This window comes from Balearica regulorum, chromosome 4 (assembly GCF_011004875.1).
Source record: "Balearica regulorum gibbericeps isolate bBalReg1 chromosome 4, bBalReg1.pri, whole genome shotgun sequence".
Classification (NCBI taxonomy): domain Eukaryota; kingdom Metazoa; phylum Chordata; class Aves; order Gruiformes; family Gruidae; genus Balearica; species Balearica regulorum.
Genome location: NC_046187.1, coordinates 56865601 through 56889593, shown reverse-complemented (window position 1 = coordinate 56889593; position 23993 = coordinate 56865601). Strand labels below are relative to the sequence as shown.

The 23993-nt window shown below is 36.6% G+C and overlaps 1 protein-coding gene across 3 annotated transcripts in view; it reads right to left on the bottom strand.

Annotated features, from left to right (window-relative positions):
- RFC1 (replication factor C subunit 1) overlaps positions 1-23993 on the bottom strand; it is a 45659-nt gene that overhangs the window by 11834 nt on the left and 9832 nt on the right. Inside the window, exons 4-14 of one of the 3 annotated variants that reach the window (XM_075752294.1) lie at positions 23058-23177; positions 8734-8966; positions 7946-8020; positions 6355-6432; positions 5392-5479; positions 5000-5295; positions 3774-3881; positions 3061-3240; positions 2656-2760; positions 995-1391; positions 250-359 (exon numbers count right to left, since the gene is read on the bottom strand). In XM_075752294.1, the coding sequence (XP_075608409.1) occupies positions 250-359; positions 995-1391; positions 2656-2760; positions 3061-3240; positions 3774-3881; positions 5000-5295; positions 5392-5479; positions 6355-6432; positions 7946-8020; positions 8734-8966; positions 23058-23177 (1790 nt within the window). The remainder of the gene's footprint in view (positions 1-249; positions 360-994; positions 1392-2655; positions 2761-3060; positions 3241-3773; positions 3882-4999; positions 5296-5391; positions 5480-6354; positions 6433-7945; positions 8021-8733; positions 8967-23057; positions 23178-23993) is intronic. The other 2 variants (XM_075752295.1, XM_075752296.1) reach the window with 2 other exon arrangements.

The window sequence follows — 23993 nt, the reverse complement described above, 5'->3', positions numbered from 1 at the left end:
CTGTAATTTGCTTCCTCTCAATACAGGAGAAAGAAATGCAGACACCCATGGCTACATTCTTGCCCCAGACCTGATAAAAGGTATCTAAACATCCACATATTTTCACCTGTAACCCTGTTCTGAGCAGGTAGAACTATGCTAGGAGCAGACCCTGGTCATTCAGAGGATATCTGCACATTGTATCTGTATCCAGATACAGCAGCAATGTATAACAAATAGTGCTGGGAACGACTGTTAATACGAACTCACCTTACAAACCAAAGAAGCTGTAGTAGTTTTACCAACTCCAGGTGGACCAGAAAGTAATGCTGCTTTAAAACCAGTACCATCATCTTTGCCTCCAGTTTTATTGGTCTTTGCTATAAGAGAAGATTACAAGACAAGCTGCATACTTCATGTAAAATTTTAAAGATATCAAGCATTACTGGAGTTTTTCCTCATTTAAGGCTTGATATGAAAAATACACACTTATCTGCATCCTAAGCACTTGGGGAAAAACTGTTTAAACCATCTTTAGTTTAAGACTTACAGTGATTCTAAACTGAAAAACTGCAAAAGTGCTATTAATGTAATGCAACCATATCTGCAATTTTCTCACCACCACATCACCAAAAAAACAACAAACCAAACCAGGGGCAGGGGTGGTAAGTGAACAACTGGTTAAAAAAAAACCCCACACAAAAAAATCCCACCACCAAACAAACAAACAAAAATAATCAACCAACCAACCCACAAACCCCACCAAAAAAACCACACCAACACCCACCACACCAACCAAAAAAAAAAAAAACCAAAACCCAAAAAACACCACCAACTCCCCACCCCACTCAGGCTCAACTGCTGCTAAAAAAAAAAAAAATTAAAGAAAAATGCATCTGACTTCAGCCTCATTCCCGATTTCTAGACTTGCTCTGCTATCCCCAAGGCCTTTATCAGCCCAGGGAACCAAGTAGTGCAATTGGCATGGAAAACAGAAGTTAACTGCGTTGGTCACCTTGTCCATCTTCTGAGGCATTCTTGTGCCAATTTCGGAGCCATCGGAGCAGTTTATTGGCACAGCTTTGTTCACCCTGCTGTCCAATTATTGCCTTAAGAGATGCAGGTTTGTATTTATCTACCCATAGCAATCTCTCTGTTTCGCCTTCGTTAATTTCAGAAACTGAGTTCCCATTAGATTTTGGGGCTTCTTTCTTTTCTGTGGTTTGCCGTTTAAAGTCCAGAAGCTTTCGAGCAGCAGTGGTTTCTTTCTTAACAGATTTGATGGTATCTCCTTTTTCAGGAGTAGACTTCTGTTTTTTATTAACGACGTCCCTTTTGAAGGGGCTAAAATTCCTTTTTCCAGCTTCAGCTTTCTGTGGTGTCTTTTTAGGTCTTGACTCTACTTTCTTCACCTTCGGAAAATAAAGATAAGAAAATTAAAGGGAAATTTAAAAAAAATTACAGTAAATAAACATGCTGCCTTTGAACTCACGTACAGGACTTCTTAGGAAAGTAACAAAGCTTATATATTGATAAAAAAAACTTCAAGGGCAGATAAAAAAACCACTCCTCTCTGAAAAATAAAACACTGTTAAACAGGATGCCACCTGGTTCTGTAGCACAATCCACAAAAGAGAGGCAGTAAATCTTCTGGCGATTCCAAGACCAGAAAGTCCCTTTACTTACTGAGCCTGATACATCATTTAAAAAATTAATGCAAAACTGATGACTGTTAGGTTGGAACAACCAGGCCAAACACCCAGGATGCTTCCAAGCTGAACACTAAAACAATTAGCACTAGGAACACATGGATAAAAGGAACAGGAAATAACCCTGTTTCCAGTAAGGGAACACTCCTCTCAAGGCACACACTCTTTGAAAGAATCACAGTTATTTAACAAATAAACAACAACAAAAAACCCACCACCACACCCCTACACTGAAAAAACCTAAACCACAACCCCAGAAAGCGTTCAACCCAAAACAATTCAAAAGGAGCGAAAGTAATTAGCCAGTAAGCTTAAGAGTTGCTTTTCCTTAAGACACCAAGAGTATTTTTACATGCAACAATTCATGTCTAGCCACCTCAGAAGTATCAAAGCAACATATATACTGATTGTACAACATGCTAGAGCTAACAGAGGTTTTAGTAACATTTTATCAGCCACAAAAGACTAAATTAAAATGTGCATAAAAGACCTGTTACTGTTTTTACAGTATTCCCTGAAAAATTTACTGTGAACATTCTTAGTTCAAGTACCCCATAAAGACAAAAATCTGTTACGTATACACATAGTTTACACATAGTTGTCCCATATTTACAATACAATTTTATATTGAGCCTGTCTAGGTACCACACAGTCACAATTACTTATTTCAGAGACTAAGCAAATACTGAAAGCTTAAAACTGAAGCCATCTAACAAGATAAATCACTCCCTCTGTCAGATACCTAACATACAGAATAATGTCAGAGTATAAATAAAAGGTGACAGAAAGCCCTATCACTCCAAAGTCTTATATATAAATATACAATTTTTATTTCTAATATTTTTAACCTAGGTCATACTGACAATCATGGGGTTACTGTTACTGAAACAGAAGACCAAAACTCCTTTCAACTAAAAAGAAACCAAAGCAAAACCAAAAAAACACTTAAGTTTATAATAAAACAAACCTCTGTTTCAGCTGCCAGCTCATACTTGGACTTTTTGCCTGGCATAGTTCGAATAAGATCAAACAGGCCATCCTCATCAATAATTTTAGTCCCTAAAGTTGATGCCTGGAGCAAAAATAAGAATTAAAAGTCAAGTAAAGTTAGGAGTTACATAACTGATTTCAAAGTGCTTTCCAGTAAAGACTATGTTTAGGAAAACAACAACTTTTTTTTTTTTAAATTATACATGTGTGTACATATAAATAAAACCAAAACAAAGCCCTACACCATTAGGCAGCTTTTCCTTTTGAACATGCACTTTATTTGTAGTACTGCCTCCTTATGGCAGAGATACTGAAAATCAATACAGTTAGATACAAACAATTCAGTTTCACTTCTGCTTTGCTCAGGCACAGGAACACTCACCTTTTCACGTTTCGATTGGCCACAGTCTCGCCCCATAACCAGATAGTTTGTCTTCTTGCTGACATTGCCAGTTACTTTTCCTCCGTAACGTTCAATCAGAGACTTGGCCTCATCTCTTTCAATACACTCCAAAACGCCTGTAATTACGAATGTCAGGCCTTCCAAGCAGTTTTCAGCCCCCTGAGAATTGTAACATTGCAGAAAACACCATTACCTGATGCAATTCTACCAAATACATCTTCACCATAAACTTCTTTAACCCCCTACCATATCAAGGTCTCTATGAAACTTTAAGCCTGTGCTACTTAGCTAGGTAAGAGTTCTGAAAGCTCAAAAAATCATTAAAAGGAATAGCTACCAAAACTTCACACATCATTCACCTGACTGATTGTACTCGTAACACTCTGTGCTTCAAGCACAGAATATCAGTCAAATGTGTGACAGCAACAGTTGCTTCATCTTTAAGACCAGTAACTATTTTTCATCATTGTGACTTCATAAACCAAGTTCTGAATTTAATTTCTTAGTACATTTCCTTACATTTAGTCACTGCTTTGCATTACAATTTAACTTTTTTCCAATACATACTTCCTATTTGGAAAAACACCACTAGTTTTTAAATAGTTTAGTGGATAGTTGCTAGATCACTTATAACAGTAATTCTATGACACGCTCCACTTCTACATATAGAATTGTGCTGTAGCCAAACTTACCCGAGGTATCTCTTTGGAACCCAGCGCTTTCGGACCCTCGCGATTAAGGAAGCTTCGGTAGGCTTGATAATTGATTCGCTTCTTTTCGGAGTCCTCAGGACTTATGGACTTAGGCAGGAGAGGAAGAAAAATTAGTACACATATTACATATATAAACCCAACAAAATAAACTCAAGCATCACAGTTTAAGACATTTTTATGCACAAAAGGAAAAGTTTAACACTTATTTTTAGTCTAGTAACATGCAATACCGAGGCCTGCTCTGGCTTTAGTACTTGTGTTTTGAGGAATTTTTTGTTCTTTATTAAAGAGATCTCAAAAACTCTCATGTGAGTTTAAAAAAAAAAGTACCCATTGTTTATTGTCAAGTTTCTGTAGACTCATCTGTTTTATGAACAAAATGAGCATGTACATGTGGAAATTGTTGCTTTAAATTCACATCCTATTTCAAAATTATCATCAGGCATAGACAAGATCTACACTTATATAAAGTCTACTTTGCAGGATTTCTACTTTTAGGGAGACATTAAAGCTTTGTAAATCAGTAAAAAAATTATTTAAAACTTGCCCCCCCAAAAGCTGCAGGCTCTCCCTCCCAATTACAACTGTTATTTAAATGTCAAATTTGGATATTTTATACTTTATGATTAAAAAGTATGTTTTGAAGTTGCCAATAACGGCCAGTGTGTTCAATAATTTCAGTTACTGAATCAGAAGAAAATTAAATTATATTCCAAAATAATTTATCAACCGTAAGAAATATACTTCAGAAATAGGAGAGTAGAGGGGAGGAAGGGGAAAACACACCATCATACAATGCCATTTATCAATCTAACAGCAGTATAGACACATAAGGTCACCACTCTCACATAAACAGCAAGCTTTCACTCACTAGGTAAGTGTCAGAATTCCTGCATTCTGCATTTTTTCATGAAAGTTAAGTGTGAAAAAGCACTGAACTTATTTTGCAGTGCACACGCATACCTTAATGAGTATTAAGGAACTCTCAGTTCCTTCACGCATTTAATTTACACTTTTCCAGCTAATTTTTTTTCCTACATTCTTACAATTGCTAGGAACTTAAAGCCCTACCAGGATTCAAAGTCTTAAAAATTGCCCAGAAGATTCACAGTACCAAGTTACAACAGTGACACATAACACTAATAAATGAAAACTGTTTTCCTGCAGACTCCAAGCCAACTAAATTCATTTTTGATAGTTCCTACCTCAGTCTTCTTGGGAGAAATTTTCTCCTTCTTTGGTGTTGTCTTCTCCTCTTTCCTTGAAGCAGTTTTTTCTTTTGATACTAAGCTTTGAGCACCTCTTTCCTTTTCAGCAATCTCTTCTTTTTGCTTCAGAGACACAAGCTTAGAGCTAGGTTTCAAAGGCAAGGTGTTATCCATTAACTCTCTTGCGATTTTACCATCAGATGGTTGTGAGGATAAACGAGACCCTTTTGAATGTTCAGATTTAGTTTGCTGCTTCGCAGTGTAATTCTTTGTTTCACCTGTTGAGTTCATTGCTTTTGTTTGAAAGAAGGCAGAGGAAGGAGAGCATATCTGTAAAAACCTATCTCATTATTATAAATTGATTAAGTTTTGTATATTCCACATCCTACCTCTTTCCGACTGCTTACACCTTTCTGTCATGTTAGGACTGCTCTTGATGCTCAATACTGTTTGCTCTCCTCCTGAATCTCTCCGAGCCTAAACAAACAAACAAACAACACCAGAGTCAGAGAAGCATGCCCCAAGCTACCATTAAGTCCAGATCCCTGAGCTTCCCTACTGTTTAAGTACACAGACTGAATGACATCTAACAAAGCTGATCCCTGCCACAGGCCAGAATACAATCTCCATCAAAAGCAGGTAGATGAGCAAATTCTGCACTCAGTCATGCACATAATTACTCCTTAAATCAAAGGCCAGACAGACTTCCAGTTTACAGTAAATTTCAATCCCAATCAGTTTACCCATTTGTCTAGAGGTAATAATACTTGCTATATTCAATATAGCAATCCTAAATTTTAAAAGCCTTGATGTACAACCCAAAACATACTTTACTGTGCCTTACACCACAAGCTACGAGAACTGGGAAGACTCCCACCACTGCTGTTAGTCTCAAATTCTCAAGATCCCTGCTTGCCCCTTCTCTCAAAGCAAGGGGAGTATTCTCCTCCTTCCTTTTTCTCCCATCACTTTTCACCAAGTTGTGCCACTGACTCATTTTACTTGATCTGGTCCTCCCAAACCAACAGAGCTATAGCTGATCTAAAGCACAAGTCTTCAGTAACACACTTCACTCAATTAGAACTAGAACTTAAAATCCCATATCAACAGAAGCAGACAGCACAAAGGTACGATGATGCCTGCTGTCTGATTAGGATGGATACTTTATTTACTGAGTGAGGAAAATCCAGGAGGAAAGTAGGAAGAGTGAATATGTTATTTTTTTTATGCAAACACTTTCTTGCTGTTTTTAACGCGTTTATATGGAAGTCTCAAACCAAAGGTTAGATGTCTAAATAAGAATGCTCCCAGCAATGCAATTTCTAAAAACTAAAGTTTAAAAAGAATTCAACCTTTTTCTTCTGTGGTGTTTCATCCAACATGGCCAAAGTTTTAGCAAATTCTTCATCTTCATGCAGCTGTCTCTCCAGCTGAAAGAACAAAAAAAAAAAAAAGGAAAGAAAAAGATTTTTAGGCTCACATCTGACAAGCTTTAATTCTACTGTAACTTTTTTAAAACTCAAGACCAAGTGTTTATCTAAAACAAGACAGCACATAGCTGGAAAAAGTGCATCCTATCAGAGGCAAGTAAATTTCTGAAAATGGCACTGAAGAATTACTTGTTTCCCCCAAAGAGAGAGATTGACGTCTACCAAGAGAAGTAGAGTTTGGATTTGTTGCACAAATACATTTAATTTTTTTAGTATTTCTACTTACACAACTGATTTTCTTTGACAGAAGAACCAGTAAGAACAAACAGTGCACATGGAATCTGAGAAAGTTATTCATTAATTGTAAGAAAAAAAAAAAAAAGCAGGTTGGTTTTTTTTCTTAACCTAAAAAAATAAATGTAACATCTACAGTGATAACTGATCATCAATTTACCTTTCCTATCCAATATAGCCCCTTGGGGAAAACTTTTTCTATTCCTGAATAGTGTATATTGTTGCCAATAAATATTGACCATTGTTTTAATAAAACAACAACAAAAATAATTGTCTTGAAGTCCGACATGCCATGCTACAAGATTCAAACAGATGACTTTATAAAACTAATATGCCACAGGCATTATTTTTATGTGCCTAGAACAATGAAATGCATCTATCTTTCCTGCGTACAGTGAGAAAGGGGAAGTGCAGCAACTACCAAACACAAACCAGACTGAGGCATTATACCTGAAATAAATACTTTCTTTTGATGATACATATAGACAACAAGAATGTTTAAATAAGATCAGTTCAAATGAAGACATCACCTTATTTTTCCTGACAGGTGGTTTAACTTTCTAATAGGTTAAAGCTAGATTCAACACATCTCTGTGGAGGTCAAGGATGAGATTAAGTTTTACATGTATGATATATTTATTTCAAAGGATACTGAGCATTACTAGTATATGGGAAATAAGTTCATTTTCCCAAAAGCAAGTAAATGTGTATGACAAGTGTACCTTTCCCTCATATTAGCACAGATTCAAACAGGAAAGTTTAAGACACACATATAAGGGTCGTTCACATTTTTCTCAACTATAAGAAAACTCAGAACACAACAGGTGAAACAATCATGGATGGCAATGGCTTTTAGTTTTTTCACTCTAGGGAATGAAAAAAAAACCACCACACCCCAAAACCTCTCCAAAAACATAAGGAAGCAGAAAGTGAATTCTATGTGAAAAGCAAGATTATTATAGACACATCAACTGCACACAAAGTCTGAATAGATGGAAAAATAGGTTGAGATGTTTTATCTACCTAACTGAAACAGTGCCCATAAAAATAACTGCGTGACTATGTTTGCACATATGTGCAAGGGTTAAGTATACAGATGAAATTTATTACACTTATTTAAAGCACACATGGAGAATCAATCTTAATTTCTTAAAGAAAAACAATTTTAAGTTAAACAAACCATTCTTGGCATAGAGAAACAAATTTATAGAGCTTTTACCTCCGTATCTTCTTCAAGCTGCAGTTGCCTAGCAATAGCCTCATCATCCAGTGTGCTGTCTCTGCTTTGTGAGGGCTATATTTAAGAAAAAAAGACCAACAGTTCAGTTTCCCCAATATTGAGTAAATTGTAGTAATTTCATCTGTAGGGATTCACTTTGTATACTTCTAGAAAAAGGACTGGGCATGAGACATGCAGCATTTTATTCCTAGCTCTATAGCCTAAATACTATTAAACAAGGCTGTTTCAAGAGATTTTACTATTCAAAACAAAACCATGCTATAATATAAATACCTCCTTTCTTCAAACAATGCTGAACATCTCTGAAGCTATCATAGTTGACCAGCTTGAAAGAGAAGTCAACGACATTGTGAATTTTTAATTTCCTCCATACCTTATTTGGTACTTTGTTATTCCATGGATACATGTGTCAAAGCTCGGGAAAACAATCTCCTTCCTCTGCCCCCAACTATAAGCTATCCCACCCACGCACTAATCTCAGAAAACTACTTGATTTTAAGAAAAGTCACTAGAAAGTAGTATTTTCTCTATTGCTTCTTCTCAACTTTGTGCTATCTTCTCAAACATGTAAATGCTACTCTAAAATTGCATTTGAGGAGTTGATGCGCCCATACGTATCATCAGAATTGAACTTATACTTGAGTGGTTATTAAAAAGTAACATTAAGTAGGACAAGCAGTTAAGTACTCCTTGCAGTCATTAAAGTGGCCATGTTGATCTGCCATGAGACACATAATCAGCCTAAATGGAACATCATCAGTACTCACTTCTTTCCTTTTACTTGCTACCAGCTTCTTTTCTGATCGTTGGACACTACTTGTCCCGAAGTAATCAAGTGCTGATGTGGGAGTCTGTTTCACTGGAGATAATGGCTTGCTTTTGGGTCGTGGTTTTACATCTTCCTTTTTCACTGTAGTTGTTCCTGGACAACCAATCGCTGATGTCCCATTCTCCTTCGGTTTCAGGGAAATTCTTTTATTGACAAAGTCATCTTCTTCATCTAAACATGAAGAGTATTCTATTACTTCTGCTACATGAAACTTAAGTGTTTATAATGGAACTGTCAAGAGAAGTATTTTGACAGATTGCATCAACTCAGATCCTAAGAAAATATTACGGGTGTTTAGAAGTTATTGGGGAAAAAAAAAGTTGAGTTGCGTAACACAGTATTTAGCATCTTTAATATCGCAGGTCAAGTCTGACTAGATTGAATACTGAAATAAAGATGCATAAAATTTGTTACTTTTGTTCAATACATTACCTCTCATTTAGAGAGGTTCGCAAAGAATGCCTTCCCTTCTTACACAGGGAAGATGATGAACAGAACATCTAGGTCACTGAAATGTGAACCCTCTCCTTAATTAACAAGGCATCAGTTTGAAGAGGACAACTCTTCCTTCACATAAGATGTGAAATACAAAGTGACATTTGTTTTATTACTTTATATGCATACTTTGTATGCATTAACAGAGCAGCAAATACAGCCTTTGAGAGTTGTGTATTCTTAAGAATCTCTCAATATTACACTGTAAAACCAGGGGAAAATATTAGAACATTGTACTTTCAAGAAGCTTCTTGAATAAGCTTACCACTTATTTGTAAAGTTCTGCTCATAGCTTATGAATGGTTTAGCAGAAACACTTTAACACCATTTTTTACCTTTCCCCTTTTAGTCAGACTCTACGAGCTATTCTACATCCTCTACATTTCTGCACTTAAAACACACTCTCCTTCCAGTACAGTCAAAACCATCTCAAAGAAATGCAGCCATTTCACAGTAAACAGAAATCATACAAGAGGTCAGCATATTAAATATATTTTTCAATTTAAAAGGAGGAGGAAAAATGGTGCACGCAGTCTCATTAAGAATTAGCCCACAGACCACTGAATAAAAATCTTTCCTTTTAGGACTCTCTTATAATAGCCAGGACATGGTCCTCCCAGCAATGAAAGACAGAAAGAATGATAGCTATTTATTCATACCCAAACTCTTCACCTAGTCAATCAATCAACAAAAAAGATTACCAAGGACTTCAAAGAGTTTTGTGTCATGCCCTGAAGTCTTACTGACAGTTATACAAATGAAATACTATCACTGAAGCATACAAAAACCTACAGATACCATTGCCAGATGATTAGATTAATATGGTAGCACAGAAGACAAACATCACTGGACAAACTTCTTGATTAGTGATAAAAGCACTTTCTTTGTGAACTCTTCTAAAAACTCAAAGTCTGCAAGGGTTCAGAAGCCAACTGCAAGAAAATCCCTAAAATGAACATTAGACACAGAAAGGATAAAGCACAAAGAACTAAGAGGAACAGAAACACAGGCCACCTCATTTGCATGCTGCTAACTGAAGTCTGGTTTGACTTTTCTCTAAATAGAGATGTTTCAGACACTCCTCTCAGCATATCATAAACACAGAAATTCCAAACATCTGTTCTGTAACAGAACTTACATTGATGGTATTACCATAAAAACGTGTTCATTTTACAGTCATCACTAATTTAAGCCCCCGTATTTCTTCCCATAGAAAAATGTTTTCTTAATCACTTCCCCAAGTCTAGATGACATCATATGTCTATCATCTATAGTTTTGTTACATACTAGACAGAGGGGAAACAATTTTTTTTTTGTTTCACCTTTTTTCAATAGATGGTAGTAACACAAATGTTTTAGGCATCAGCTGGACCTTTATACTACTGAACATTTACTAAGCAGAATATAACAAGTGCAAAGGGGGATCCTTACTATTCCTGGGAGAGAAAGTTCAGAGAGAAAGAAAAATAAAACAAAGATACATCTGCAAGGGAGGAAATTGGTTCAGCAGTTAAATCAAGAATGCTTAAAGATAAAAATTTATCTATGAGAAAGTGGCATTTTAGCCAATTCAATCCACAAAGCAATATATAGAAGAGAAAATTCAAGCCCAGGTCCTTCAGTTGACAGCAGCAAGTTTTACCACGAAGGTAGAAGGTTTGCTGTCCTCAACACGATTTACTTTCCCTAGGCAGCAGTATATCTCTTACTGCCATTTAGCTCAATTTAATAAACTATTACATATCCAGGAGATTTGGATACTAGATGCTTTAGGCTCCTAATGTACAATAGTCTGAGGTCTGAATAGGAGGCTGCTTATCTCAAACTTAGTTTTGGAAATATTTTTTACTTTTAATGTTTCAGTTTAACAAGAAAATATGTTTGCAGGAGTAAGATGTACCTATTACTAGAAATCAACAGTTAATGTAGATGTAATTACACTTATTTGTCTTGGAAAGAAGATACAAATCCCGTTCTGCCCCCTCACCCCCAGCTTTTCTTAAGCCAAGGACTGCTCCATGGTAGAAAAGAATCTACTATTTCATCACTATTTTTATCAGAAGAGCTGCATGCAATATTGTGGTTTTTTAATTATTCACTCATAACCATTTAAATAACAAAAAAAACAACAGGATATTGCTTTCTCTCAAGTAGAAAGAAGCAGAGTAAATATAATTAGGTTATAATTAAAAAGGATGTGGATTTGACTCATTTATGATGCCAGTACTAAGCATTACCAATAATTAGAGATTTGCTTTAATTATGTCCTTCCTAGAAACGACGGGATTAAAAGCATTTATTGACTGTAAGCATGGCTGAAGAAGGACAAGAGAATCACAGCACTTATGAACAATCATCTATAGAAGTAAATAAAGAAAAGGCAGAATGAGAACAGTGAAGTGATCATTAGGAAACAAAATCACCCCAATTCTATTAAGTGGGTTTCAAAAGATGCTTCAGAGGACAGATACTCATGCTACAATTTCATACCAGGTTCAGGAAATTCAAAAAACACATCACAAGTTTGCCTAATCTCCAGGTACTCCCCTTATTTCAAGTACTTAGGAACATCAACTTTTCCAGTAAAACCTTAATGCTTCTTCCTTGAAACAAACTGCCACAGAAGTGAACAGAAAAGTTAATCAGTTGTACACTTTCAGTTTCCATACAAGCATGAAGGTGTCTTCATTCACAACTGAAAATATCAAGAGTTCTAGTATTGCTGCTGGACTATTCAGGTCAATGTTTCTCAACACATGACCTGTAAAAGGGGAGAGGCATTCTCATTCATACAAACGCACCAATAATTTGTGGGAAAACAAAAGTGACAATTCAGATTTTAGCTTATAAAAATTGTAGATTAATTGCATTCTTGAAACAATTGCTCAGTGAACAGTTGAGATTGCCTTACATGTGGGCATGGACTTCACAAAGAAACAGTAATCAGTTTTATCAAGCAGATTACTTTTACGTTGCAAAATGTCTACATAGCAGAAGAGTATTCTGACAACAGTATTTACTGTTTACATTGACACATTTTTGTGTGCTACACCATGAAAAGAGTACCCTGAGTGTACACATTTGGTTTTTTCCAGGATTAGCTCTGAATTGCAAGCACAAGTTAAGACCATGTATTCTAGTTGAGTTTTCTGGAAATTAAGCAGACATGACAAACAGAAAGCTAATCATGTGAGTAATGGAACAGACAGGCATGACAACCAGGAGATTGCTTTTAATTATTTTGGATGCAAACACTACACATGAAGCAGGGACCTATTATGCCAGGCAATGTACAAGGCCAAACTTCCCTAGCAACAGACAACAACTGTTAAATCCTGGCAGTTTTAAGAACTATTTCATGATGACTTTAAAGCACATCTGGCTTTCATTTTATGTACTGTTCTAGCAGTAGCATAATTAGGTTAATAAACTAAGGCCTGCAGCCCACCTGTAACTGTTTGTTATTCCTCTTTCTCTTTCCTATCCTCACCCTTTCTCAACAGGCTTTCACCTGCTGATTAGAGAGCAACATGCACAGTTGTTTCCTAACTGAGCTCTATCAAAATTATCTGTTTTACACATTTGTTTAAATTCAGATCACTTTAAAAGGCTCAGGTTCAGGAATGACCCCAGCTAATCTAAAAAAGGGACCAATCTATCGCAGGAAGGGACATGGCAACAAGCAGCACAGGACAGATCCTCAGACGGCCTTCAGAACAACATGTTTTATTAATCTTAATTTATTATTTCTGTACTGATGAGTATGGAACGTAATTCCCTGGTTCCTATTCTGTTTAGAATGCAAAATATTTAAGGCAGAGACAGCCTCTTACTATGATGTTATAAACCAACTCCAAATATAGGCAGGGCATCTACAAGTTACAAATAACTTGTACTTTTTATGAAAAAATGTATATTAATAGAGGTTTGTAGACTACTACATAAGGATTTCTATATGGAGCTAAAGGATTATATCCTATCCAAAAGTCATTAAATCCACATTACTTGTATAAAATGACAATATTCTGGGCATTCTTCAGTTTCAATGGCACCACATCTGCACAAGTACTTAGTTCTTACCCTAAAGAACTTGCAATCTAGAGCAGTAAGTACTGCTGTCCAAGCTAAAGCTGATGGTAGAGAAAATAGCGTATGTATGAAAAGAAGTCATTGTGTTGGGTTTTGATTATTTTAAATATACATTGGTCAGTACTCAACAGTCCTAACACTTGGTAGAACTGAGTGTTGTATTCACCTTTTGCTTGAAGTAAATCTTTAAGATAACCACCACTTCTCAAAAAAGTCAGCAAGTCTATTCAAACTCAACCCCCACAACACTTTTCAAAAAGAACAGATGCTATGTGTGACTAGCAAAGTGCTTTTTTTAATCTTCCTCTGCATTTAAAAACACAGTAGTTGCAACCTATATTTCAAAGGCTGGTTTGTACAGTCATGTAGATTTTTTATGTCATTTCTCAACAAGCTAATTGATTTTAGATGTACTACAAACATGCACTTTAAACCACAATTGTTAGCACTTTGCCTATATCGACATGTCAAGGTTCCATGCTGTTATAAAAATATAAAGCTTACCAGAAGCACTCCAGCTTTAATCCCTTGAAATCAAATTTACATTTGGATTTTCTAATTATCAAAGACAATTTCAAGAAGCTGCCTCTGTCATATTTTTCATTTTAAGGCAAAAAGGTTCTGGGATCCAAGACCACAACGCAGTAAGTGCCATGTCTAATTGTAATTATACACTTTAGTGCCAAGCTACATAGCCTTTGATACCCTTTTGTCCAGTACATACCAAATAAAATTCTTAGTCAAATATGTATACTTATCTTTTAAAAACATCTTCAGAAAGAAGTTTTGGAAGCATTAAAATATATGAGAAGGCTGAATATATTTGAAGTAAGTGATCTTCACCTGCAAAACCATCATTTGGAAGGAGCTGCTATAATTGAAATGCCCTTGACATAGAAACTGCTGTGTGTATTACCATGGCATGCAATTAGAAGTAATCAGTCCATTAACTCCTCCTAGTTTATTCTGGAGTTTTATTCACTTCAACCGGTTAGTTTTACCATAATAGCAGCTTTATTATTTCACAAGAGCAGATCTAAATCCTCACCATGAAATGAAACCACATTCTGGTTTAGCTGCCTAAAGCTTACTGCATGATAGGAATATTTATTAACACCAAATAATTAGGAAACAGGAAAAAAAAAGGTAAATTTAAAAAAAATCCAGGCAAGTATAAATGCATTCATTTTTTCCAGCTGCAGCTCAGGCAGCTTAACTTACTGAGCCACTCAGGACACAGTGTTCTGTTTCAGACAGAATGAAGTAGTCTAGCAAAAAAAAAAAAAAAGGTCCTCTGACATTTTAAACTAATCTGGCAGATTAACTGAGTCATTTATAAATAAACAAATACAGGAAAGTAGGAATTAGGGAAGTTCACCTGCCCAATTTTATAATTCAAATGAGTGGTTAAAATAACTTTATGGTATTTCTAAGCAAAGGTCATTTGTGCGAGTATTGGAAAAAATTAAATGCAGAAGCTCTACAACAAACTGTGAATCACAAGAACTTTTCAAATTCTACTTTTTATCTTCTGAAAGTATTGTACGTACTTAAGTGCAAAAATTTGCCATCTATTTTCACATGCTTTATGAAAATAATTAAAAAACCTACAAGAAACCTGTAAAAAACCCCTCCTATATCTTAAAAAATTAACTACTGAAAAACTACAACATTATAGGTGCACTACATAATACCTCTACCATTAAAAAAACCCAATAAATGAACTCTGAACCATAACTCGCATATGGAAAAAAGCTACTTGGAAATTAGTTACTTTTATCCATACCACTTAAATGCCTACAATAACAGTGTATGAATTACTGATGTAGTAAAGAACAATGCGTTGTTTTCCAATGGCATAGCAACTTTGTAAACAGAAATAACCTGCATGAGTCAGTATTTATATAAAACTTTTATCAAATACTACTAAGTACTACTACCTCTGTGTTAAGATCTTAGGTCCTACCTTAAAGATGTGCTGTCTTATGTAGGGCACACAGCACAGAAGAAATAAGATTAATTTGTATTTGCAGGACTAAAAACATTAAAATCTGGTTAAGTATTAAAAAATTCGTCTACCTAATCGTCAACTGCGTTCATGAGTCATTCTGGAGATGGAAAGGAAAGCAGACATTAATTGATTGAAAAGGCTGTTCTCTACACTATGATTTCCACGGTACTATTGTAAATGCTTTCCTTTTAAAATTCCAAGTTCTATTTCCCTGCACTACCTACAGTGTGTCCTGGTTCTGGCAAGGTGTGTTGGGTTTGTGTGGCAAGGTTTTGGTAGCAGAGGGGGCTACAGGGGTGGCTTCTGTGAGAAGCTGCTAGAAGCTTCCCCTGTGTCTGACAGGGCCAACACCAGCCAGCTCCCAAGACGGACCCACCACTGGCCAAGGCCAAGCCAATCAGCGCCTCTGTGATAACATATTTAAGAAGGGAAAAAACAGTTATAGTTTTTTGCAGCCAGAGAGAGGAGTGAGAAGATGTAAGAAACTCTGCAGACACCAAGGTCATTGCAGAAGGAAGGGCAGGAGGTGCTCCAGGCACCGGAGCAGAGATCCCCCTGCAGCCCGTGGTGAAGACCATGGTGAAGCAGGCTGTCCCCCTGCAGCCCATGGAGGGAGGATGAGGGGGTGTAGAGATTCCACCTGCAGCCTGTGGAGGACCCCATGTCAGAGCAGGTGGAGGCACCTGAAGGAGGCTGTGGCCCACGGGAAGCCCACGCTGGAGGAAGCTCCTGGCAGGACCTGTGGAGAGAGGAGCCCACGCCAGAGCAGGTTTGCTGGCAGGACTTGTGACCCCGTGGGGGACCCCACGCTGGAGCAGTTTGCTCCTGAAGGTCTGCACCCCATGGAAGAGACCCACTCTGGAGCAGTTCGTGAAGGTCTGTAGCCCGCGGGAGAGACTCATGTTGGAGAAGTTCATGAAGGACTGTCTCCCGTGAGAGGGACTCCATGCTGGAGCAGGGGAACGATGAGAGGAGTCCTCCCCCTGAGGATGAAGAAGTGGCAGAAACACCGCGTGATGAACTGACCGTAACCCCCACTCCCCGTCCCCCTGTGCCGCTGAGGCGGGGCGGAGGTTGAAGCCGGGAGTGAAGTTGAGCCCGGGAAGATGGGAGGGGTGGGGGGAGATGTTTTAAGATTTGGTTTTATTTCTCATTCCTCTACTCTGTTTTGCTTAGTAATAAATTAGATGAATACCCTCTCTAAGTTCAGTCTGTTTTGCTTGTGATGATAAGCAGTGAATGATCTCTCCCTGTCAAGGATAGAGTTAATTTCCCAAGGAGCCAGGACAGGTGAGCCAAGCTGGCCGGGGGCTATTCCATACCATGTGATGTCATGCTCACCATAAAAGGGGGCTAGTCGGGCAGGGGCAGTTTCGGCATGGCTCCGGGAAGGGCCGAGTGATCGGTCAGTTGGTCTTCGGATTGGTAAATCGTTCTCTGTTATCACCCATTGTTACTATCTGTTATCAGCACTATTGTTGATTGTTTTCCCTCTCCCTTGCTGTCCCAGTAACCTGCCCTTATCCCAACCCTCAAGGCTTTGCCGTTGTTTTTCCGTTCTCCTCCCCATCCCGCCGGGGGAGGGGTGAGCAAGGGGTGCGTGGTGCCCAGCTGCCGGCTGGGGCTAAACCACGTCATGACCATTAATGCCACCTTGCTGATGTGCACATACACACCCAGCAAAACATACCTTTGTGTTTCACTACACTGATGGCATAAGGAGCCAAAGTATCAGTGTGAGAAAAATAAAGTCAGGGCTCAGTTGGAAAACAGCATAGATGTACAACATCAAAGATTAGGCACACAACACTGAAGACCTACAATTAAGTTTCAAGAAATGCAGAATGCAAACACTCGAGGTACTTAATATATTTACAATGTGTGTATATTTCTATGTATTTCTGTAATAAAATAAAAAAAACCCAGCCTGCGTACATGCAATTCACTGCTAGTTTATGGCAAGAAGGACATTCAATTTTTTCATTGTACTGCCAGAAGCGTGCAAAATTCCAACTGAAACATTAAAGGGAAAGAAAACCCAATAAAAGTGCTTGTTGCAGCCACAGAAGAGCATAATGCGTGCAAGAATAGGTATCTCTACAGAACTATCACACAATCAGATTAACACTGGATTAAGGATACCATCTCAGCTCCTTAATTTAAAATAGATTTACTACCCTTATCCAAGTTAACTTCTGTATTCAACTACAAGAAAAAGGACAATTCACTTCATACTGCTTTCCAGGGGAAGAAAGGGATTAAAAAGCATTCACTCCAGCATTCAAATGAAATGGCAAAATTATTAATTTAATCTTCAATTATAATGTACAGTAATGGCACATGGAGCTGCCAATGCCTCTATTTAAGAGGCCCATATGTCCAGTCTGCTACATATCTAAAGTTTTTTTTATAAAAAGTGGTATTTTATGCCATTTTATTCCCCATTAAAATCAAGACACATTAACAACCCAAACATTGACAGTCGTATTAAAAAAAAAAATCAACGTACGAAACATTTCTATTTGAAAAGAAAGCTGTTTCCTTTCCTAAATAAATTTTAAAAGTTTGGGCTTTAAAATATTGAAAGCGACCTACAGAATTAATAGCTTTCACACAGAAATTTTTTAAAGTAGGAACAAGCATGAAGTACATATGAAAATTATGTTTTCAGAAAGTTCCCTCAAAATACATTAACAATTAAAACAACCATTTTGCAATCCAAACATATCAAGTGAACAGCACAGTACTACAGCTAGCCAGCTGGTTGACCAGAACATCTTCCAACACACCTCCAAAAAGTAGTAAAAGATGACCATGTACTTGTAAAAACAAGTGCAACAATATGCTCATTATTAAAAACTTAAAATCTAACAGCAATCGTTACAGAGATTAAACTGTAATGAATTTATTTCATGCCCTGTCATGTTTGAAATACGGGCTGACAATGTAATCTTAAAGCAATCGCTGTGTCTTCTGACAAATGAAGCCTATTCATTTTTTTATTCAAAGTTACCACATTTATTTATCAATATTGCTGTTATCCAAATTTCTGCAGAGAAAAGAAGAAAAATCACCTCTTTAAGAATACAATTAAATTTTACTTTACTTTCCCTACTCAGGGATACAACTCCAGATCAAAGAAGCCAGATACTATCATATACTTACTATGTTTATACAACACTCCTCTCACCACATTTACCATTACAGGACCCTTATGTTGCACTGTAGGTATTCCTAAACTTAACCAAATTAATTTTATCGGGGTTCACTCCCAAATACCTTTTACATTGTCTTCTGTAACACTAGTCTCTGCTTCTTCATAGGATTTCTGCCAGAACCTATGATCTCATTCCTCAAGTGCATTTCAACTCAAACTCCCTTAAGGTTCAACTACATATTCTCAACTGAACTATAATAAAACACTTTAGAGGAAAGCTGGTACATAGAGCACTATTTATCACCTTCACCCACTTTCACATAATTACAGCAATCTCTAAGTCTATACAATACTGGTATTGCCCAGGAAGTAACAGTGACAATTTTTTATCCCCTATGAAGTGTTACAGTATAGGGCATGCTCATTCACAGAAAAATCTGCTGCTCATTTGAACCAGTGTTTGGATGTGGGGACTTGTTTTTGGCCATCTGTACCAGCACTTAATAGGTTTTTTACTGTACGTTTTTTGTTTGTCTCCCCCCATCCCCCGCCCAAATTCTCTACATTAAGAGTCTGTATTCAGCAAGTACATTCACAAGCTATTCTCTTCTTGTCCTATCTTCTAAGCTCTCACGGAACAGTTTTCCAGTAACCTGCCATCCTAGTCAGTTTCTACTACTGTGGTTTTTCTAGCTTTATAAATAATTCAGCCTACCACTAGAACAAGGCTTTTTTTTTTTTTTTTAAGAAGATATGTTTTACAATATTCAAGTGATCAAGGCAATTGCTACACATGCACAATTACCTCTACACAATTGGATTTTTTCCCCCTATTTTGTTGTTCTATCAACAAAAAAGGCTCCTTTTTTCCCTTCTTACCTGCTAGAACAACTTCACTTTATCTTTGGCCATCAGTAAACTAAATATTTAAATTAAATTTCTTTCAATAATAACAAAGTATTCTTATAGAATTACAAAGAGCAACTACTCTTTATTTTTTTGCCTTTAAAAAAAAAGGAGGCAACTTCACAAGCTAATAAGAAACAAAGCAACACAATAATCAACCCACTTATACAAACTAAAAAGTTAATTCTCCCAATATTTTTCATAAAAGCCGTATCCCACACAGTTATATATGAACTGAAAAGAAATTCAAGAAAAGAAAGATTCAAATGAAATTGCAAAATAGGTTGAGGCAATTAAGTACCAAGCTTCTACTGACTACCTGATGCCAAAACGCTCTTTTAAACAGTGCCACAGACAGAGCCCTTGAGAATGAGATTCTGACTTCTGAACAAGTCCAACAAGCATATTCTTAATTTTTCAGCTGCACAACACTAAAGGGAAGGAAAGGACAAATGCCTACAAATTTCATTAGGATCTTTTCTGTCTATTATTTCTATATTCGTATTCTTGTAAAACATGTTTATCTCAAGCCAATAACTGTATCAATACCATTAAAACACACTCAGCTTGACAGCTTCATTAAGCTGAAGAAACAATTTATAGAAATTAAATATAAACAAAATTCAAGCATTAAGTCTCAAGGTTATAAAGGTATTGTTTTAGTCATACACTATTAAGTCAACCTTGTGTGTACTTAAGACTCTTCAGATAAGAGTAACCTTGAGCTGTGGTTTTCAGGGATTTCACTAATAACCTTGACCCATGTTCCCAAGGTATCCCTACGCAGAAAAACTTGGTTACGCCACTCTGAATTGCATAATAAACCTAAATATGTACTGTTTATTCCCCAGGAATCTGATAATTTATCTACTCTTGGATAAATGCAGTTAATAATCCTTTTTAATTAGGAAAGAATTGTTGGCAAAACTGTCAAAGGAAACAACAGTTTTGAGTAAAAGGACAAATAAGATAAAGCGTTCAGGGTATTTTGGAAGATTGAGCTCATTTGAATACATGACATAGTACAGCTAAATCCCAGGTCAAATATCTAGGACAAATAAAATAAGCACAATCCATCTCAGAAACAGTGATTCTGAGAACAGCCTGAGGAGGAAGAAGGTAGAGAACAAAAAAAGCCAGCTGAGCCACACTTCTAATGGGATACTGCAGGGAACAATCCTTTTTTGTTTTAAAAATACATGGTATGATTATAAGAAGATAATTTTTACCTTGAGCAATGATCTTACAAAAAAATAAATATTATACCTCGGGACTGTGTCTTCTTTTCCAAATACGTATCCTAAAACTCAAAGAGGGATCACAGAAGAACTCCTGGAATTCTAACATTTAAAAAAACATGTTTTATCAAACTAGATTTGGATTCAAGTCTTAATTTTCTCACAGTTTCTAAGAATCCATACAGGGGAAGTCCTGTGGCTAGTAGAGAACTCTACTCTAGGAGACAAATACAGAACACGTGATAATTACAGCCTCAGCTGAACTCAGACTAGATGTAGTAAGTACATCTAACTGCAGCAGCAACTGACAAAAAGCATTAAGTCTTTCCCACTTCAAGTGTAAGTTAGAGGGAAGTGCCTCACAAACTGCAAGAAACACCTTTGTGACCCAAATGCATCCACCTAGTATTGCAACTCTCAGGAAATTCTACAGCTTGTATCTGCATTGTAACAAATCAATGTGAAACTACAATAGATCCAGTGCAGAAAGAGACCTTTATGTTTTAAAAGCAAATCAGAAAAGAATGAACCTGACATGACAAGAGATTTAAGCTGGGAAGCTATCAGCTCTCAACAGTAGACCATTTAAAAAAGCTTCTAATTTATCAAATTAACTGAGTCAAATTTAAGCTTCTTCCAACCCATGCCATTCAGTAAGACAGGAATCAAATCCATCCTATCATAAGAATCTTAAGTTAATTCTTTCAGTCCACATACAGTCTTAATCTCTGCTTAAGTGCCGCTAACAGATCTCTTGATGAAGATGGAATAAGAGAACAACCAGTAGTAAAAGCAGCCCTGAAGTTGCAAGCACTCATATGTATTTAAAAAACAAAACACACAACAACAAAAAATGCACATGCACACACATTCAGCCAACTGTTCTCAGATGCCAAAAAAGAAGTGTTGAAGTCCATCTTCAGGTATACTGAAATATTAAGTTAAATACTAGAAGTTCTGTTAATTTTCTTCCATAGACTTTTTTTTTTTTTTTACAGAATTCACAAAACCTGAGTATTTTCCCCCATGCTGGTGGTATATGTTTAAGAATGTTTGATTCATAAATAAGACCAAGTCTACATAAACTGATGTTCACCTATCAAACAATCGTAGCTTATGCCACAAACTTTTCCATAACATCTCAAATTTAGTAGAGAAAAATGCACTATATGAAGTAATTGGGGGGAAAATAAACTGCTTCATGATAGAACTAAGAACACAGGGGAAGAGAAAGGAAGCAGAAAAATCACTATCAGTTTTTTGTTTTGGAGCTGGGAAGGAACATTTTAATGAGAATTCTGCAGGATGAAACTTCCATAACAATAGATGAACGTCTCCTCTGTAAATTTAGTCAAACTCTCCTTGAGAGTACCAAGGTCAAGAATCACACTAAAAGCAATACTGAGAGCAGTACTAAGGAACAACCACCATGCAAATAAAGGGAAACAAATTAACGCATACGACTCTTCAATCAAACCGACAGAATTTGCTCTTCTCTGTTTAGTTGAATAGTCCTTATGGCTTGACCTAAGACTGTGGTTTTAGTTTAACTGCACAGTTTCTAAAAAGGAGACTAAGTCTAAACAAAACTCTGTTGTGAACTTAACAGTTAATCACTGTCACAATTCTTTCAGAAGGCTACAGGAGACCTCAAAATGATCAATAATGCTTAATTACACTCACTCCTTTCCCCAACAGCAAAAATAGCTCCAGAATTTAGAAACCTGTAATCCAAGACTGAGAAGTATGGTATATACAAGGTGTAATGCAAGTTTTTGTTACGATTGTTTTTTCCAATTCCAGTTCTTCCTAAAAGTGTAATAGATAAATAATGGTTTTTCAAAAAAAAAAAAAAAATATTTGTGTTGATAAGGAGGTAAAACACAAAACCCAAGAATTTTTGCAGTTATCAATACACTAGGCAGACATTAAGACATGAAAAGTCATATACCAATTAAAATAAAAATCCAGGTTTTCAAACTTATTTGTGGTAGCCAACAGTCAGTTCACAAAGTGTGCTAGTGAGCAGTTTAACTATATTAAAAATACTTCCTTTAACTCTTTCCTGTAAATCTATGGAATACTCTTCAGGGAACTGTTAGCTCATGAAATTATATGCCCATTTTAAATCAACCTAAGCTACTACCCAGCATCACCTCAGTTTTACCCTGCTCCTGACTTTACAACACTTCAGGCTAAACTTCTGAAGAGCTTTTGGTTAGCTTGTTTAAGGAGAACATAATTGGTCTTTCTCAATGTTAGGTTCTATGGTCATTTTTATTAATATGAGTCAAACAATCCCTCCCATTTGTAAGATAACCCACCCCACTACAGCTGAACATATAATGATGTATTTCTTCCATTACCTGTCTCTGAAATATAAACAACAGGATCCTGCTTTAGAACTTTACCAAGTTTTGAAGTAGCTGTTTTTCTCTCAGATGGCTTCTTGGATTTTTTCACTGACTGCACCTCCTCTTCTGAATCTGTATTTTGACCACAACATAAATGTAGTTTTCCTCCACACACATACAGGCTTTAAGTAATAGATCACATAGCATTAGTTAACGTGTTCACATATATTCAACTGAGTGAGAAAAAGATATCATATGGAAGGTCACAGCACAGCTTTGTTTTTCTCCATCAGCTAATAGCCTAGCCATCATTTATTCCAGCATACACATGACTAAATGAAAATTTGGTCAGAATTCAGTCTAGACAGTGATTTTTTTGTTTACATAACAATAAATATTTTATTACTTGTTCCAAGAACTGCTGTGCCTGTATAAAAACCTTTCCAAAAAAGAATGCAACTGTCAGAGTACCACATCAGATCACTAAAAAACAACACCCCCAAACAAACAAACAAAAAAACCCAAAACACCACAACAGACTTTTAGCATAGATTTATTTTATGCTGATGTATTCCACAACACCTATTCCAAAAGCTAACAGGGTAAAATAGGTCATTGAGGTTGTAGTCTGATTTTTCAGGAAAACACTGGTAGAGTACCATTCACCTCACCAACCATTCTCCATATCCCAAAAGCTGTTGGGATGCCAGACTTACACCACTGTGGATTATATATCCCAACATCCAAATGATTAAGCAGGACAAAGCAAAGAAGCCAAGACAACTAGCAAGCGTAACAGAGGTCTACCCTTCAGAGCCTACCTTTTTCCATTATAAACTCTAATAAATATTGTAACTATAATAAAAAAAAAACCAAACCACACCCACCCCCCCACACACACACACTCTTCCATCTTCAAGAACTTAGAGTACTATTTCTCTTGTGGTC